The 20,526-nt window shown below is 33.3% G+C and overlaps 1 protein-coding gene across 1 annotated transcript in view; it reads right to left on the bottom strand.

The window, feature by feature from the left end:
• LOC124449663 (serine/threonine-protein kinase/endoribonuclease IRE1-like) overlaps window positions 1–20,526 on the bottom strand; it is a 91,346-nt gene that overhangs the window by 55,541 nt on the left and 15,279 nt on the right. Inside the window, exons 4-6 of the mRNA XM_047000611.1 lie at window positions 17,239–17,310; window positions 14,640–14,711; window positions 11,557–12,453 (exon numbers count right to left, since the gene is read on the bottom strand). Of these exons, the coding sequence (XP_046856567.1) occupies window positions 11,557–12,394 (838 nt within the window). The 5' untranslated portion in view covers window positions 12,395–12,453; window positions 14,640–14,711; window positions 17,239–17,310. The remainder of the gene's footprint in view (window positions 1–11,556; window positions 12,454–14,639; window positions 14,712–17,238; window positions 17,311–20,526) is intronic.

Here is a 20,526-nt window from a genome sequence, read left to right on the forward strand (position 1 = left end):
AGTAAGTATTTTTTACGTTATTAATTTTTGTCATTAATTTCACTGGCGGTAAATTGTGAGCTAACATTATCTTCTATTATCTTATTGTAAAGAAACTCTTATCAAGAATGAATAATATACTTTAATGAAGTCCTCTGACCAATGATCAAGAATGGACAGTCAAGTCCCCCGAGCAATGATCAAGAATGGACAATATACTTGAATAAAGTCCTCCGAACAATTAACAAGAATGGGCAATCAAGTCCTTCGAACAATGATCAAGGATGGGACAGTATATACTTTAATGACGTTAGAAAACACGAGACTTCTTTTGTCCATCAATCCGTCTACATCACATACTACAATTGCAAATAGAACATGTTGCTCTTAAGCAATGCTTCCATCAGCTCAGTTTTTATGTCCTTAAACAAGTCCCTGTCCTCTTCGATTGTGACCAAGGTTATTGGACTATTGGACTATGGCAGTTCAAAACGTTACTATCCTGGGTATTATATCTAACTAAGATACGATTCTCACTGGTTGATCCGCCAATCCTAAAGATAAGCGAACTATAAACGACGATATATCAATAATATCATGGTAAGAATAATATTCTTATTAAACTATTCACAACAGCAAAAAATCCCGCAAATCCTCAAAGTCACTATCAATAGTTTTTCTTGCTTTGTAGATGATTAAAACCACGCCACCATCGACCAGCCTAATTTCTACATTAATTAATTAGAAAATTTTCTTAATAAAAACATGGAATTTTTTCAGCATGCAAAACAAAACCAAAAGTCCTAATTTTCTGACTATCTGTCGATGTTTCCGCTTTTATACCGTAGACCAGGGGTCTCCAAACTACAGCCCGCGGGCCAGATGCGGCCCGTTAGGCCTCTCAATCCGGCCGCAGAGACACTTAAGAAAACAAGAATGATATTACTAAACAAAATAAACTTTGTGCAGAAAGTTCACGTTATGATGCTAGCCAACTAGCAAGAGTTTTATTAAAATATTCGCTCTTTGACCAGAGGTATACGGTTCGTCGGCCCTCAACATGCTGAATGAAAGTTCATGTGGCCTCTGGCTGTAACGTTTGGAGACCCCTGCCGTAGACGATATGCACAATTGCTTCTGTGCTTGCCGTCGTCGACACGAAACAGGGGATGTTGTCAGGTAGCCGGAAAGTTGGATGTACCATCAACGTCAAAAATTGAATGATTTCACGTGCTCAGCATCCGTTCACTTCATGGTAATAAAGGAAAGAAAGGAAAGATTCATCGTCCTTTCCTTAAACTTGGCAACGGATTCATAGAAAACCGTGAGTTTATATTATGCTTTGTACGTAGTTTAGCCTGCTAAAAGGCCATGTCTTTTTACAGAAAGGGCAAAAGCCACAACAAATCCTGGTGAGTAGTATATTCCACTAAGGGCTATTTTTTTTCCATGCAGGTATAAAATTAAATACACATTTTCATAGTAGTTTTTTCCCTGCATTTCAAAAATAGCCGTCATTAAGAGGTTTTAAAAGTTTTTTCAGTGTAACTCGAAAAATTATTTGTGTTCGGTGCTCATTAGTAAAATTTGTGTCTTAATTAGTAAGCGTGAAGTTGTATCAGCGGTTATTAGACTGTTATTGACATGCATTTTTGTCGGTTTTACTCGATTTATCTTCGGAAGCCTCTGTGTGAATATACGTTATTAAGAAGCTACGCATGCTTGCCGCGGACGCTGCCTCACAGAAGGATAGATAGGACAATATGTAGCTTAGATCAGAAATGCAAGTGAAGTTTGGCCAAAGGAAGACAACTTCTATTTGTGGTTAATGGGTACAAATTGTGCCTTAGCGTAGAGGATGCAAATAGCATCTGTAAGAAGACCATAGAAGACTGAATCTAGTGATAGTTGGCCAATTGCAGACTGGTAGTTGGCCAATTCCATGAACGGTTTTCTACAGCGATTATTAAGGCACTCTTGGATCCGCTATAATGCATGAGTAGTACAACCTACCCCGGTTGGAGGTCACCCGTAGTTGCGACGTGCACTAGGATAAGTTAAGGGCATGATGGGTTACCTCCTTCAGGAGCATTCTTTTTCAGGGCGGGATTCTAGTGTTATGCGCAGGTAGAAAGTTTAGATAGTATAGGAATGCACTGTAGTTATGGCGAGTAGTTGCTGCGCTCAGATGACGAACGTGGGACTGGTATCTTGATCAATTTATAGGACGAGCCCACTTTCTACAGACATCAGTAAAATCCCTAAAATACCAAGTGGTTTCTTCCTGTTAAGTATTCTCAAAGTTATCGTGACTTTGTGTTCGGTCTTTTTTTATACCGTTCAGGTTTTTCCATAAAGGATTTTTTATTTCGGGAAAGTCTAAAAAAATCAGTGACCTTAGCAAGGGAACAAAGTTGTACTTTATGTTATATACGATCATCAAAACTAAAGATAGAATTCATTTTGTAAAAGAAGTTTTTAGAGTACGTGCTCCCGATAAAGTTGACATCAACACGAACCATTTTTGACCGTCTGACAATTTTCGGAAAATAAAATTTCTAAATTATTTAATAAATCTATGATCTGTTTAATTTGTTTCAAACAGCTATGATTTACCAAAATGTCACATACATATTTTAGGAGCGGTGCAATTTAGTTTTTATTCGATTCCCCAATACACTGTTTTTGTGTTAGAAATACCCATATTATAGTTATAATTTTTAAGTAATTTTTGACGTAAACATCTCAAATTGTACATTGTAATAGGAAAGGCATTTGTGGCTATACATGTATTTAAAATAATTATATTCAATTTAATTTAATTAAATTTTGCTTTCTGAAAATGTTCATATTTGTTTATTAACACTTCTAAGTACATGCATATAGAATTTCTCTTACAATTCAGTCCGATGTTATACATAGATTTCTGTGCGACTACGTATGGCATTTAAAAAAGAATGACGTGTGTTATGTAAACGAGTACAAAATAATTCATAGTCTTGTGAAAATTGATGAAGACTTGTTACCATTGCAAACCAATCCTTGCAGCAAAACTAAAACACGGTTGTGCAATCTAGCTATCATATGTTACAACTTACTGTAAAACAAGAACATTTCTAAAATCATACTTAAATAAAAGCAGGAGACTCTAGATTAAAAGGCAATAATGTCTGCCTTCGTCAATTCATGAAAAATCTCTTGCACTATTATGAATTACATAAATCGTGTTGTTTTTAATGTTAGTAACGTTATGTTTAAAGGGCTGGTGAAAGCTGTAGAATGTTCTTTATTACTTAGTAGTTTACTACGTTCCTTTGTTATTATAGTATATGCTGTCTGCAAAGTTAAATAAGTTAACAAAAGCTAAATGATGCTATAGGTACAAAACTTTAAACTAAAACTGTCACACAATTATTACTGAGTGCTTTCATGTGCGGATACCTAGCAAATGATCTGGGGTCTGAGATAATAAAATATATAAATCTTGCGCATGCGACCTTCAACAACTCTACAACCTTTATCATTTACTAAAAGTAGATGGGTGTAAATGACATCGTATGATGTGTTCACGGTAGTTTGAGAAGTTTTGTGTTGATGTTGATCAATTTGTTTGTAAGCCAACGTGGGAAACCATTCCATAAAGCAAACTTTTTGATAAATATCTCTATCCTTCTTCAAATTAGACAGCGCAATCATATGTTCTTTTGTTAGAGAAAATTCTATGGAATCAACCTTACACTATGAAAAAATGTTCGCAAGGCTTCATAACCATACACGTATGACGTAATGGTCTTCAATGTAATTGTTGATGTCTATAATAATCATAAATATATCGTACAAGAAAAGAATATGACAAAGTTGGTAGAACTTAAATGTCAATGACAGGGCCAAGCCTCAATCCCACATCATAGATTGCGTTGTCTTGACTGTTACAGTTACCAAACGGCTACACAAGCGTTCATTGTAGTTAACGAAAAAAGTCCTAATGTTTTATAAAATAGTGATGTTGGAATTGCTGCCGTAAAAACTGATGATTTCAAAAATTCTTAATTTCCTGCATGTTTGGACCAAATGTTTCTTGAATTTTAAAAAATTTTCCATTGACACTACATCATTTGAATTGTTTTTTTCACGCCCTATTTTTGGTGAGAATATGGTAATTGGTCATATAAACTTTAATGACTTCCGTGTTTGGATGGCCCAATATTATTTTAATAGATGGCCTGATTCAAATACGTTGGAGTTGTTGTACTTATGAAATTTTACGAATGAAAATGTTTTAAGTCCGAAATTTACAATTACTTACAGGTTATATTTTGCCTCAGCAATAGACAAAGTGGAAACAGATGTCAAATAAGTGCTAAAACGCCGTGGCCTCCCTTAAACCTTAGGCATCAAGTTATTCTTTCAATTGACCATTCACTATACGTTCGTGAAGTTGTCGAAAAAGTTATTCACCAGTATTCTAGAAACTCACAAAAACTCTAACCCTCAATGTGTGCAACACAACAGTCTTGATCTTACTAGTCAATGCAAACTCATTTCCCCATCAATCAGTGGTATAAATTTTTGGTGAAATATTTCAAGTCAAGCAATCAGTGGAGTGAATACAAGGTCTTCCAGCAGTTATAAGATTATTTTGAAACTTTATTCAATGAATGTGTGTGTGAGAGTGTTTTTAGAATACAGGTGATACAAAGAGCGGTAGTTAATCTTACCTGTATACTCAATATTCATTTAATAAATCTTAAATATAAAGCATTTGCATGTTAGTTGCATGGATGCAGATACGAAATAATTGTTAGGGTTACAAAGTATGAAATAAATAAAATATCATAGAAAATAATGAGAACTATGAATATTTTCGATAAAACTAATTAAAATATTAAAGAATCCATTAGAAGAAATGCTGTTGATCTCATCAAAAATGTTATTTAATTCAAATGCTTTGTATTGATTACCTACGTAATTGATGCGAGATAGTAAAACAAAAAAGCACTCCTAAATTCTACCTGTGAAGTTGCTCAACAAACGATGGTTAGGTTTACAGCATAAGCAACTCCCAAGAACCCATGACATTCAAGACCAGACTTTCAAGCTGCGTGCTATACCGGATTCACTTTTCCTATGCTGTAAAGGCTTCATTTGTTTTTTAATTGCCTTTATTCAGTCTCTTCAGATAATTAACGTTTATTAAATTCAGAGCTTAAGTCCATTTAATTGTGCTTCTGGCATTAACCATTATCACTTCGTTTTAATACTTTAATAAACGGCACCTTGGAAATATTGTAACTCCAGAAATACCATTTACTATCGTGTAAGAGTTTTAATGTGTATTTTATAAAGTTGACTTTAAATGTCATACGTCTTCGACAAAAGGAATTGAGAATAAAATTTAAATAACCAGATATAATATCATTCACTAATGTAAGCTTGATGCAGAAATGTGATTATGCATCATCCAAATACGTCGTGAAAAGTGTTTTGCTACTTTACATCTATAAAATAAAACCTTTAACTACCGTATCGTTGATTTCTTATTTGTTTTCCTGACAGTAAACTTTTCATTGTGGTTCGCTTTTATTAAAAACTGAAAAAGTTCTTAAGTTCTGGGTTATTTTCAATTCGTCATTACACCAGACAGCCGCACGTACCCGAACTGGGATTTCAAAAAGAACTCCTTAGGATCATCGACTTTATAAAATGGATGGTTTTAGTGCTGGTCGCAATCAATCGATCTGTCAATGAAAGCCAACAATTAAAATAATCATATACGTAAAAAAATTATTTGTCTTTTCCAATCTGAGTAAATTCTATTTTACACGGTATCTTTCCTGTTCACTTGCCTTTTCACAAACTGTTTTTACTGTTTAAAAACTTTTATTTTTGATGTGGTTTCTTTTCACTGAAATTGAAAAAGTTCTTGAGATCTGGATTGTTTTTCAATTCTTCATTGGACCTCACAGTAACATGCACTCGAACAGGGAGATTGGGGAATTTTTTGAGAATATACGCCTTGTGATCGCCAATCTTATAAAATGGTTCTGGTTGAGGTTTTGGCCGTGGTCGATCGCTCCAATGTTGGTTAATATTTCGAATAAGTCTTAAACATTCTGTCCATGAAGAGTCATATGTAAAAATCTTTCCAGTCAACACGTCCGTTCTAAAATAATCATAAACATCACTGTCTATTTTACTTTTCCAATCTGAGGATTCACTATTCAATTGTTGAACGACACTACACAGGGGATCATTTGTCTTAATCTGCTGAAGATTTCCAACTTTACATAATAAGTCAAATTTCTCGTCATCCGACATAAGAAATGGATGTGTTAACGCCTCGTTAGCTGATGGCCTGTCTTCGGGTTCTCGGTTTAACATCCACAACAAAAGGTCTTTCAGTGTTTCATCCTTGATTTCGTCCAGGTTAACAGGGTTTCCCTTCAACATGTTCATCAGTCTATACGGTTTAGTTCCAAACGGGTGTTTTCCTTTTGTTGCAATATAATAAGTTACCATTCCTGCATTCTAGAAAGATTAACAATGTAATGTTACAAATTGACTTTATACATGCATGTCGTGCAAATGGTCATATTCCTACACTTACATATACGTCAGACCCTTTCTTGTACCGTCCTTTATCTACTGTATCTTTATCTTCACAATATGATTCAGGAGCAATCCAATACTCAGTTCCCATGTTAGGCTTGCTGTCATATGTCGTAGAATCCTCCTTCAATATTCGACTAATGCCAAAGTCAGCTATCAGAAAGTTGTCTTGTGAGTCTCGGAGAACATTGGAGGGCTTTAAATCACGATGAATAATAGGATTTGGGCCGCTATGAAGATCAGCTAATCCTTGCAAAATTTGTCTAAGAATTTCGGGAAGAGCTTTTTGAAGATCATGTAAAGTAGACGATTCTACGAAACTCTCCAATGATTCTTCGCATAAGTCTAATATCAAATATACATATTCTGTTCCAGTCTTTTCCTCCAGGAAAGAATAATTCACAACATATTTCGACTTTCTTGCGTTGAATTTATTCAAAATTTTCTTTTCATGCAGCGCAAGCTGGATGTAGCTATCTCGACGTATTTGTTTCACTGCTTTACCGTAACCATCCTTACCCAGTCCAAGATAAACACGGGTTGCACCACTTCCTTTGCCAATGCAAAACTCTTCTGAGAAAATTGCTCGTACATTGCCCACCACTTTAACCTCATCACTGGAATTGCGTCCATATTCAATCAATTTTAAAAACAATTCTCTATGTTTCATCGATTCATCGATGTATTTCCACTCTTGCAACACCAATTCTAAAAAAATTAGATAAGACATTACACTCAAGGGTGAAAGAAACGAAATAAATCCGTCGAAAAAGCTTAAACTTTTCCAATCAGGAAAGGATATTATTACCTTCCATACATTTTTAACAAAACTTATCAACAACCATTGGACAAATCATAAGTTCTTTAATTGTAAAATCAAAACTGGCAACATTTGAGGTTAGCTTATACATACAATTAATCACATAAGCTTCTTTCTGCAGTAATTTCATTTATATATTTTAGAAAATAACCTTACGTTTTTCGAAAATATTAAATTTAAATTTCGGGAGCATATTTTTTAGAGTCTAAAAATTTGTTTACAGCAGAAGATAACAAAATAGCTTCATTTAGTTTTTCTTTCCATTCTCGACACTCCTCTTTTAGATAGACTGTCTTATGTTTGATGCCAAATATGAACGTTGAAGTTCGATCAGCAGTGAAAACTCTACAATTATTCCCTCAAACCTTGTTTGAAAATCATTAAAGTGCCAAAGAAATGAAAACTTTGCCAGTTAAATTATATCTAAATTGACCAGAACTTTTGAAATGAATGTTTTCTAAAACCTTTTATGTATGACTCTTTCATTCTAAACATACTGAAGTGAAGTCCTTGCTATTACCAATTTATCTAACTTGTGACATCATATTGCATGAAAAATGAGTCGCTGCCATGTTTTAAATAAACTTCATTTTCCTGACAACTTTAGGTTGATAATAATATTTATATAATTAACACATCACAAAGAAAGAAATTCTGCAACGTTGAAGAAAAGTTTTAGCAAATGTGCCGAATAATTCTTATTCTTATTATACAATGTGATGTCACAAGTTAGATGAATCAAACATAATAAAACTTTCAATATCTTGAGAACGAAAAGAGATACGCATAAGATCCGAGAAACTTCGTTGTCATATTAAAATTTCTGTTCAATTAAAGAATATAACAAGCTGCCAAATTTTTGTTTTATAGACATTTTATGCTTTAACTCTAAACTATCTGACACGTACTGTTTCTCTTATTCACCTTGGTAGAGTAAACCTCGTTATCTTTATGTCTGCAACTTCAAGTCCTACCTCCTGTTTTTCTTATTCTCGTGCAACATTGCTGGTATTGTTTTACCTTTGCCAAATTAAAGAAGGTTTTTGCAGTTTTCAATTATTTTATACTAATCTTATGATGATTTATTTACAGGAAACAATTTGTCTGACATGTGTCTATTGTGTCAGCGTTTTGGTTATCGAGAAAATTTCCATTTTGATAAAAATTTTTACTAAGGTAGAAAAGGAATCATGCAATTCAATAATTTTTTAACACCACAAAAAAAGTAAGCGATTTGAATTCGTATCATATCTTTCAGTCCTTTTGATAAAATTCTTGTCTGTTTTAGAAACATGTGAAAGAAATCATGATGTTGTAGTGCTATGGTATAATAGAATTGTCAAGATAAACAACACGAACGATGCAAGCAAATGATCGAACTTCGGCTTCAAATGTTGTAACATCTTTTTTGTATTTAATGTGTGATGCAGAACATTTCAATTGTCTTTGGCTACCACAATCACGTTTTAGTATGTTGAAAAATTTTCTCGCATAAAAGAACGCTCCTTCGGAGATCTCTTACAAATAAAATTAAAAAGAGCAATTGACAAAATCTTTTGCATAGTTTCACATAAAATTTTCAGATCAATTTTACATCTAGCATTCTGCCTGTCTATTTCTTGATCTATTTGTTTATTTATATTTGCATTACATTTAATGTAGACTACGTAGGCTTTCACAAGAAATCAGTCGAGAACAATTGAAGAAATGAATACACCCCTCTCGCACTCATTAAACGCTCTAGTCTCGGTCCTCTATACAGCGGTCTGTGCTACATTATCTGAGAAAACATAATACAGTCATTGTGTTCTGTAAGTTTTATTTCAGCAGTAGCGTTAGTAAAAACCCCATCACCCACCACACTAAGATTTATAGTTTTATCTCTAAACAGTAGAGATGCAACATTATTTGAGCAAACATGATACAGCCATTGAGTTCTGTAAGCAATATTTTTGAGGCAGCGTTATTAAACACCCACTCCCTCAAACCCACTAAACGTTATAATTTCGGTCCTCTATACAATCGTCCGTGCTATCGTATCTTAGAAAACATAATATAGCTGCTGAGTTGTGTAAGCTACATTTCATTAGCAGCATTATTAAACAACCCCTCCCCAAACCCAATAAAAGTTATAGTTTTGCTCCTCTATACAGTGGTCAGTGCTACAGTATCTGAACATACATGATACAGCCATTGAGTTCTGTAAGCCATATTTCATCAGCAGCGTTATTAAACACCCCCTCACCCACCTCACTAGTAGTTATAATTTTGGCCCTCTACACGGTGGTCAGTGCTACAATATCTAAAAACATAATATAGCTGCTGAGTTGTGTAAGCCATATTTCATCAGCAGCGTTATTAAACACCCCCTTCCCCACCACACTAAACGTTATAGTTTCGGTCCTCTTTACAGTGGTCGGTCCTACAATATCTGAGAAAACATGATACAGCCGTTGAGTTCTCTAAGCGATATTTCAGCAGCAGTGTTGTTCTTGCTTAATCGACTGGTTTAAGTCGTAAGTGGCTTGAACTGATTCACGTGCACTTTTTAATGGAGATCATCAAGCCATTTGACAATCATCAATTAAGAAACTGTTTGAATCATAAATGAGATTTTTGGAGTCACTTACTCTTTTAATATAGTCGAAATAATTATATTTATTTATTTTGAGATCAGTGGGAGTAATTTATTGAAATCAATGAATGAATCCGCCGTTTTTCTGTTTTGTAATTAGCAACGTTATTTGTTTATCGGTTTTGGGAAATTTTCTAGTAGAAAAAACTGATACAGCAACTTTTATGCTCTATGCAACTTTCAAAATGCAATTCTAAGCTAGTAAATGACCTTTGTGGACATTTGAATGATGTTCACACTGAAGAGGTAATCTCCAGTATACTTAGCAAAGAGAGAGCTCAAAAAAACTTGTAATTTTCTGGAAATTTAGAATTTAGAAGATCGTTTAATAAATGTGCAATTTACTGCTACATTATTCATAATAAAAATTGTAAATAGCCTTCATTTTATTATGGAACTTTGAGAATTCACATCGTCAAATTTGCTCATTTTCATTATGATTTTGTTGTATTTTTGTTACAATGAACAAGAATTCTTATTTATTGAAGTATATTGAGCAAGTCCATTTAATGGTGGCCCTTCTTTGCCTGATTTTCAATGTTATTAGCTAGGAAATGTATGCATGGTGGTGCAAACATGAAGTATGACAGTATATACAAAAGATAGTTTGTTGAGAAGTTTTTATGATTAAACAAGCAGAATACAAATAAACGTTACATTAAAAAATAAATTGCATGATGTCATTATCACTTCATGTCTCGTCTTAATTTCAAATGACTGATAATGTGCTTGAAGTACAAATTCTGAAGTGACAAGATTTTACTGTCATGGTTAAAACAGATTAAACCAGCTGCAAATGTTACCATTCAGTGTTGCTTAGACATGTGTAGAAAAAATTCATATATCTTATAACATTTGTTAATGTAAAAGATTGATTGAAGACTGTATTTGTAATCAAACACGTAATCCTATTTCTTGGATGGAACTTATGAAGTGTAGTCAATTTGAGCACTTTATAAAAAGAATTACGTCACTTTGCTGCTACGCAGTATTTAGTGAGTTAAGCAAAGACTTGTCAACTTGTGCTGAGCACTGCCGTCTGGTGCAAAGTACATTTAAATTATTCGTCGTTTGCAAAAGGAAAATTTAAGTCATTGATACAGTATTGAACATAAAGAAATAAACGAACGTTTGGAGTTTGAAAACGAAACACTATAAATACATCATTATTAAGTAATATAAATCTTCACAAAAACACATTTATACTAATCAAATGGCTTCATTTGTGATACATTGCAAAACAAATGTGTTAATTGACAAGAATACAAGAAAAAGCTTTCAAAGTTTAGAACATTTTACAGGACGAGAAAAATTTACCCTTTGTTTAACATGTCCTGCCTTATGCTCATCTACGACGATATATGAAACATCCAGCGCAGAAGCTTATGGTTCATGGAAATAAGACTTTCATTCCCCTTCGTTTAACTTTCTTGTACATCGTTACTATCATAATTTTACCTCAGGTTCGTTAAGTTCATTGGGAAGAGAATAACAATACAAGACAAGTTCCTACCTTTATTTATCACGGCTCCCTGTGAGTTTTCTTCGTCGACATTCAGCTTCCACTTCGAATTTCTGTTTCCACTTTCTTTCACCTCCAAATATCCTTTAGCAGGAAAATTTACTTGAATTCTTTTAAAGTGATGAACAACAAAACCATCGTTATCAAGCTTTGAAATATCTATTTTAAAAGTGTATGAATCAAGCTCCTCTTCCTGAAAAGTAAGCTGTATTTCATGATTTCGATCAGTGTTGATATAGTTGATATCTTCATTGTTATTATTTACGTGGAAGTCTTCCCAATCTTTGGCCAATTTTATCATTGGAGAATCTCCTAACTTTTCACGCACGAAAGAGGTCACAAAGACAACTTTAATATCTAATGTTCCCATTTCTGATGATCTTCGATGGAATACATAGGCATAAGATGGAAAAAAATGGTTGAGATGACATAAAATACGAGGAATAAGTGAACGAAAAGCTTCGATGAAGCTGTACCAAGAAAACTTTGTAATGTTTAACAAAATCCTCGATTCAATCAAATCAATGTCTTCCACCTGTTGCCATTCTATTTTTTGCTTATCATTCGAATAGGATCCATAAAGAGCAACAATCTTTTCCAAAGCTGTTTCTGAGAATCCTCTCTTCCCATTGATGTTAATTTGCAATTGAGCAGGTTTTAAGAAACGTAGGCCGTTAGGAAGACATTGCAGATGACATATGCTACTTTGAAGAAGTTCCAAGTCCAGCAAACTTTTGATGTAGCTTGGATTGTTAACCTTGACCAACTTAATCATTGTACTGTCTTCTAAACAGCCAGGACCAATTTCAAAGATAACATCCTCCATCATTAAATTGCCACCACCAGAAGTGACAAGTTTTTCCACTTTACAGGACGTCTTCTTTGTATCTAAAAATTTTAGGTATTTATATTCTTCAACTCAATCTCATTTCAATGTTTTCAGAAGTTTACTAATTTGAAAAGGTCTCGAATGAAACAGAAGGTTTGATATTAGGCTAACTGTATAACTTGAAAACAAAGAATTAAGAATCCAACAACTAATATATCAACATTGTATCGTATAGAACAAGTCATTCACTTAATAAAGCTTTTTTAGGTATGTTTTGCATTTTCATCGATAAACAATTACGTCAAAATTTAATTATTTAATTATTTGAAATTAGAAAATAGTTCCAAAGATTGCAAATACCATAGTGAATGGTAAAAGTAATATAATAAGTTCATAGTTCTTAAAAGAACTATTTTAAGTAAAGAGCACTAACCCAATAGTTCTAAATTATATGACAAGATGCATTTTGGCAGACTACTCCTTAGGTTTCAACGTCTGCTAAATGAAAATTTACAATCTACCGATATTTATAATGGCAAGGAGATGACGTACACTCTTTCTTTTTATTATAAATATCGGTAGATTGTAAATTTTCATTTAACAGACGTTGACACTTGAGGAGTAGTCTGCAAAAATGGATCGTGTCGTTTGATTTAGAACTATTGGGTTGGTGCTCTTTACTTAAAACAGTTCCTTTAAGAATTATCAACTTACTATATTCCTTTTACCATTCACTATGGTATTTGCTATCTTTAGAACTACTTTCAGATTTGTCGCCACGACAAAGTCTCTATTTTACTATTTGAAATTATGGTACACATGTAGGTTTGCATACACAACTCAGTATAGTTATTCTATATTATATATAAATAATGATTGGATGAACCGCTAGTAAGATATATGAAGGTTAGCAATATTCAAATACATATATGTATTCTAAAATCCGCAGAAAATAAACGACTCCGAAAGTAATTATTACAGAAAACATTAGATAAATATTTGACACCATCCCCTAATTATCGCACTGACAATCCCTCAGTGAATTTTCACATGAAGAAACTTTTTTTTTATTTTGATTTTTACTATCCTTCTTACAACGAAGGAAGAATTTAATGTTTTCTGTAAATTTAGACTTTAAGAGATCGTTTGATAAATGTGTAATTTTGTGTTACATTTGTCATAATGAAAATTGTTAACAGCCTTCTTTCTATCGTCGAAATGGCTCATAATCCATATGATTGTGAGGTATTTTACATACAATAAATACGATTTACAATGTCATTAGCTAGGTAATGTAGGCATGGTGAAGCAAATTTATTACAAATTCATTATCAGACTGAAGTTGTGATTATCACCTCATGTTTCATTTTAATTTCAACTGACTGATAATGTGCTTCAAGTACAATTTTTAAAGTGAGAAAATTTTACTTCAATGGTTAAAACAGATTAAATCAGCCACAAATGTTACCATTCAGTGTTGTTTAGACATGTGATGAAAAAAACACATATATTTCATAACATTTGTTAATGTAAAAGGTTGATTGAAGACTACATTTGAAGAAAACTTTTATTAGAACTTGGACTTAGTGATGTGTTTTTAATTGTTTCAAAACTTTCGATGTTGTAGGCCAGGAGGGAGCAAAAAACATAATTTCTATCTGGAAATAAAGTTATACTCTGACTAATCACCTGTACTCAAATAAAGAAAATAGTAATTAATGTATTCAAACACGAGCACTTTAAAAACAGATGGTCTATCCTGAGCACTTCTAAAATGCAGGGTCTGATCTGTATGGTGTACATTATGTCAAGATTGGTTTCAAAGGGTTTTAGCCTATTTATTATAATCCTTTTTCTTCAATGGAACTTATGAAGTGTAGTCAATTTGAGCACTTTATAAAAAGAGTTGAGCCACTTTGCTGTTACGCAGTATTTATTAAGATAAAGAAAAACTTGTCAAGTTGTGCTGAGCACTGCCATCTGGTACAAAGTACACTAAAATTATTTCTCGTTGGCAACAGGAAAGTTTAAATCATTGATACAGTATTGAACATACGTAATAAACAAACGTTTGGTGTCCAAAAGTGCAACACTGTATACGTACATCATGCATATTATTAAATAATATAAATCTTCATAAAAACACATAAATACCAATCAAATGACTTGAATTGTTATACAATACAAAACAAATATGCTTAGTTCATGCAATATATATAAAATAAATTAGAATTGAAAGGCATACCTTGTTTTGTATTTTCAACACCAGGAGAATTTCCGACATCTTTAGCATCAGCATCATCACCACTTGTGATTTCTACGAATAATATTTTAAAAAGCGTTATCCCCACAACTATGATATGGTATGGCAAGTGTGACATCAGATAGATCGAACATAATAAAAACTTCAATATTTCGAGAATGAAAAGTGATATGCATAAACTACTGCAGAAATTCCATAATCATTTCTGTTAAATAAAGTATAACACAGGTTGCTAAATTTTCGTTTCATAGGCATTTTGGGCTTTAACTCTAAAATCATTTACATGCTTTCACCTAAAAAATTTTTTTATATCATTTTTATATCTATGCATCTGCCTGTTAATTTATTGATCTATTTGTCGATTTGAATTACGTTTAATGTACACGACGTAGGCTTTACAAGAAAATTAGTCGACCACAACTGGATATATAAAAACACCCCTTCCCCCACCCCACCAAACGCTCTAGTTTCGGCCCTCAATAAAGTGGTCCGTGCTACAATATATGAGAAAATATGATACAGCAATTGAGTTTTGTCAGCGATATTTCAGCAGCAGCGTTATTAACTACCCCCTTCCCCAACCCCACTAAACGTTATTATTTTACTCCTCTATACAGTGGTCCATGCTACAATAGCTTAGAAAATATGATCCAGCCATTGAGTTCCTTAATCGATATTTCACCAGCAGCATTATACTTGCTCAATTGGATGGCTTAAGTCGTAAGTAGCTTGGTCTGATTCACGCGCAGTTTTTAATGAACGTTATTAAACCAGTTAATAATCATCAATTACGACACAGTTTGAATCATAAATGAGATTTTTGGATGAATTTGCTCTTCTAATGTAGTCCAAATAATTATATTTATTTATTTTGAAAACAATGGGAGTAATTTATTGAAATCAATGAATGAAGTCGTGGTTTTTAAATTTTGTGACTAGTAACGTTATTTGCTTATTTATTTTGGGAAATTTTCTGGTAGAAAAAACGGATACAGCAACTTTTATGCTTTTTGCAACTTTCAAAATGCAATTCTTAGTAAAAAGTATTAAAATTTAGTTCTAAGCTAGAAAATGATCGTTGTGGACTTTCGAATGATGCTCAAACTGAAGAGGTAATCTCCAGTATACTTAGCAAAGAGAGATCTCAAAATAACTTGTAATTTTCTGTAAAATTAGAATTTAGAAGATCTTTTAGTAAATGTGCAATTTATATTACATTTGTCATATCAGAAATTATAAATCGCCTTCTTTTTATTGTGGAACTTTGAGAATTCACGTCGTCAAATTGGTTCATTTTCTATATTATTTTGAGGTATTTTATTACAATGAAAGGGAATTCTTATTCATTGAAGTTTATTAATTAGAGTTTACAGTTTTAAGAGATTTGACTCCTCCAATCCCTGTTTGCTTGGTAGTCAACAGGTAGAGCGGCGGACTAGTATCCCGAAGGTGCGAGTTCAAATCTCGTCTAAGTCATGTGCATATTGAAACAGTGTTAGGTTTAATATATTATATGAAGGTAATAGCAAGTCGATTTGATGGTGGCCGTTCTTTGCTGATTTTTAATGTTATTAGCTGGGTAGTGTATGCATTGTGGTGTAAACGCGAAGTATCACAGTATATCAAAAGGATAGTTTGTTGAGAATTTTTTATGATTAAACAAGCAGAATACTATTAAAGGTTACTTTGAAAAAAATAGATTGCATGATGTCATTATCACCTCATGTCGCATCTTAATTTCAACTGACTGGTAATGTGCTTCGAGTAAAATTTGTTAAAGTGACAAAATGATTAAAACAGATTAAACCTGCTGTAAATATTACCATTCAGTGTTGCTTAGGCATGTGATGAAGAAAACTCATACATCTCATAACATTTGTTAATGTAAAGGTTGATTGAAGACTGTATTCGAAGTAACTTTTTATTAGAACTAGGATATGGTGATGTTTTTTTAATTGTTTCAATACTTTCGATGCTGTAAGCCTGAAGCAAAAAAAATTAATTTCTATCTGCAAAAAAGTTATACTCCGACTAATCTCCTGTCATCTAACAAAGAAAATAGTAATTAACGTAATCAAACACAAGCCCTTTTAAAGCAGATGGTCTAACCTTAACACTTCTAAGATATAAGGTTCGATCTGTATGGTGTACATTATGTCAAGATTTGTTTTGAAAGGCTTTAGTCTATTTTTAGTCTTTTTTCTTTAATGGAACTTATGAAATGTAGTTAATTTGAGCACTTTATAAAAAGAGTTGCCCCACTTTGCCTCTACCCAGTATTTATTGAGATAAACAAAGACTTGCCAAATTGTGCCGTCTGGTACAAAGTACACTAAAATTATTTGTCGTTTGTAAAAAAAAATTTAAGTCATTAATACAGCATTGAACTTACGTAATAAACAAACGTTTGGAGTCCGAAAATGCAACACTGTATACGTACATCATGCATATTATTAAATAATATAAATCTTCATAAAAACACATAAATATCAATCAAATGACTTGAATTGTTATACAATACAAAACAAATATGCTTAGTTTATGCAAAATATATAAAATAAATTAGAATTGAAAGGCATACCTTGTTTTGTATTTTCAACACCAGTAGAATTCCCGACATCTTTAGCATTAGCATCATCACCACTTGTGAGTTCTGTGAACAATATTTTAAAAAGCGTTATCCACACAAGTTGTGTATTTTTATTTTGACAACAAGTAAAAAAGTTGAATTAACAGTTAGTGCTTGAAAAGAAATAACACAAATTAATTGGAAAGTTTATTATTAGTAAGTTTATTAGGCATATGATGATTTATTTGAAAGAAACAATTTGTCTGTCATGTGTCAATTGTGTCAGGGTCGTGTCATTGTGTCATTTCTATTTTTAGGAAGTTTTTGCCCAGGTAAAAAAGGAATCATGAAATACAATAAATTTTTCACCCAACGAAAAAAGTAATCGATTTGAATTCTTATCATAATTTTTAGTCCTTTTGATAAAATTCTTGTCTGTTTTAGAAACATATGAAAGAAATTATGATATTGTAGTGTTAAAGTATAATAAATTGACAAGATAAGCAACACGAACGATGCAAGCAAATGATCGAAAATCTAGCTTCAAATGTTGTAACACCTTTTTTGTATATGTTTGCATTTTATGTACGAGGCAGAACATTTTAATTATCTTTCGCCAACGCAATCGCCTTTTACAAATTTCAAAAAGTTTCATGCACAATACAACGCTCCTTTTGAGCTCTCTTATAAATTGAGTTAAAGAGAGCAATTAAGCCAATCATTTCCATGCTTTCAAATAAAAATTTTCATCTCAATTTTGTATCTATCCATCTGCCTGTCAATTTATCGATCTATTTGTCTATTTGAATTGTGGACTTCTATACAGTAGTCTGTGCTACAATATCCAAGTAAACATGATACAGCCATTGAGTTCTATAAGCGATATTTTATCAGCAGCGTTATTAAAAACCCCTCCCCCACCCCACTAAACGTTATAATTTCGGTCCTCTATATATTGATCCGTGCTACGATATCTGAGAAAACAAGATACAGCCATTGAGTTCTGTAAGCGATATTTCATCAGCAGCGCTATTAAACACCCCCTCCCCATTCACAATAAAACTTATAGTTTCGGCCTTCTATACAGTGGTCAGTGCTACAATATCTATCAAAACAAGATATAGCCATTGAGTGCTGTAAGCGATATTTTAGCAGCAGCGTTATTAAACACCCCCTCCACAAAGTTATAGTTTCGGTCCTGTATACAGTGGTCCGTGCTACAATATCTGAGAAAACATGATACAGCCATTGAGTTCTCTAAGGGATATTTCAGCAGCAGCGATTTTTGAAAAGCCTTCCCAGCTCCACTAGTAGTTATACCTTCGGCCCTCTATACAGCGCTCAGTGCAACATTATTTGAGCAAACATGATACAGCCATTGAGTTCTGTAAGCAATATTTTTGAGGCAGCGTTATTAAACACCCACTCCCTCAAACCCACTAAACGTTATAATTTCGGTCCTGTATACAATCGTCTGTGCTATCGTATCTTAGAAAACATAATATAGCTGCTGAGTTGTGTAAGCTACATTTCATTAGCAGCATTATTAAACAACCCCTCCCCAAACCCAATAAAAGTTATAGTTTTGCTCCTCTATACAGTGGTCAGTGCTACAGTATCTGAACATACATGATACAGCCATTGAGTTCTGTAAGCCATATTTCATCAGCAGCGTTATTAAACACCCCCTCACCCACCTCACTAGTAGTTATAATTTTGGCCCTCTACACGGTGGTCAGTGCTACAATATCTAAAAACATAATATAGCTGCTGAGTTGTGTAAGCCATATTTCATCAGCAGCGTTATTAAACACCCCCTCCCCCACTTACTAATAGTTATGATTTTGGCCCTCTATACAGTGGTCCGTGCCACAATATCTAAGAAAACATGATCCAGCCGTTGAGTTCTGTAAGCGATATTTCAGTAGCTACTTTATTCTTGCTCAATCGGGAGGCTTAAGTCGTAAGTGGCTTGGTCTGATTCACATGCACTTTTTAATGGAGGTCATCAAGCCAGTTGACAATCAACAAATAAGGCATAGTTTGAATCATAAATGAGATTTTTGGACTCACTTGCTCTTCTAATAAAATCCAAATAATTAAATTTATTTATTTTGAGATCAGTGGGAGTAATTTATTGAAATCAATGAACAAAGTCGTTGTTGTTATGTTTTGCGATTAGTAACGTTATTTGCTTATCTTATTTTGGAATATTTCTAACGGAAAAAAAAGATACAGCAACTTTTATGCTCTATGCAAAATCAAAAACTCCAAAATCATTTACATGCTTTCACCTAAAAAATTTTCATATTAATGCTACTATATCTAAGAAAACATGATACAGCCGTTGAGTTCTGTAAGTGATATTTCATCAGCAGCGTTATTAAACACCCCCTCCTCCAACCCAATAAAACTTATAGTTTCGGTCCTCTACATAGTGGTACGTGCTACTATATCTAAGAAAACATGATACAGCCGTTGAGTTCTGTAAGTGATATTTCATCAGCAGCGTTATTAAACACCCCTTCCTCCAACCCAATAAAACTTATAGTTTCGGTCCTCTACATAGTGGTACGTGCTACTATATCTAAGAAAACATGATACAGCCGTTGAGTTCTGTAAACGATATTTCATGAGCAGCATTATTAAACACCCCCTCCTCCAACCCAATAAAAGTTATAGTTTCGGTCCTCTATACAGTGGTACGTGCTACTATATCTAAGAAAACATGATACATCAGTTGAGTTATATAAACGATATTTCAGTAGCAGCGTTTTTAAACACCTCCTCCCCAAACGCAATAAAAGTTGTAGTTCTGGTCCTCTATACAGTGGTCCTTGCTACAGTATCTAAGAAAACATGATACAGCCGTTGAGTTCTGTAAGCGATATTTTAGCAGCAGCGTTATTCTTGCTCAATCGGGTGGCTTAAATCGTAAGTGGCCTGAACTGATTCGCGTGCACTTTTTAATGGAGGTCATCAAGTCATTTGACAATCATCAGTTAAGACAGAGTTTGAATCATAAATGAGATTTTTGGAGTCACTTGCTCTTCTAATATAGTCCAAATAATTATATTTAATTATTTTGAGATCAGTGGGAGTAATTTATTGAAATCAATGAATAAAGTCGTTGTTTTTATGTTTTGCGATTCGTAACGTTATTTGCTTATCTATTTTGTGAAATTTTCTAGTAGAAAGAACTTATACAGCAACTTTTATGCTCTATGCAACTTTCAAAATATAATTCTGAGTAAAAAGTATTCAAAATTTAATTCTAAGCTAGAAAAAAACTTTGTGGAC

Source organism: Xenia sp. Carnegie-2017, unplaced genomic scaffold (assembly GCF_021976095.1).
Source record: "Xenia sp. Carnegie-2017 unplaced genomic scaffold, XeniaSp_v1 HiC_scaffold_23, whole genome shotgun sequence".
NCBI lineage: Eukaryota > Metazoa > Cnidaria > Anthozoa > Malacalcyonacea > Xeniidae > Xenia > Xenia sp. Carnegie-2017.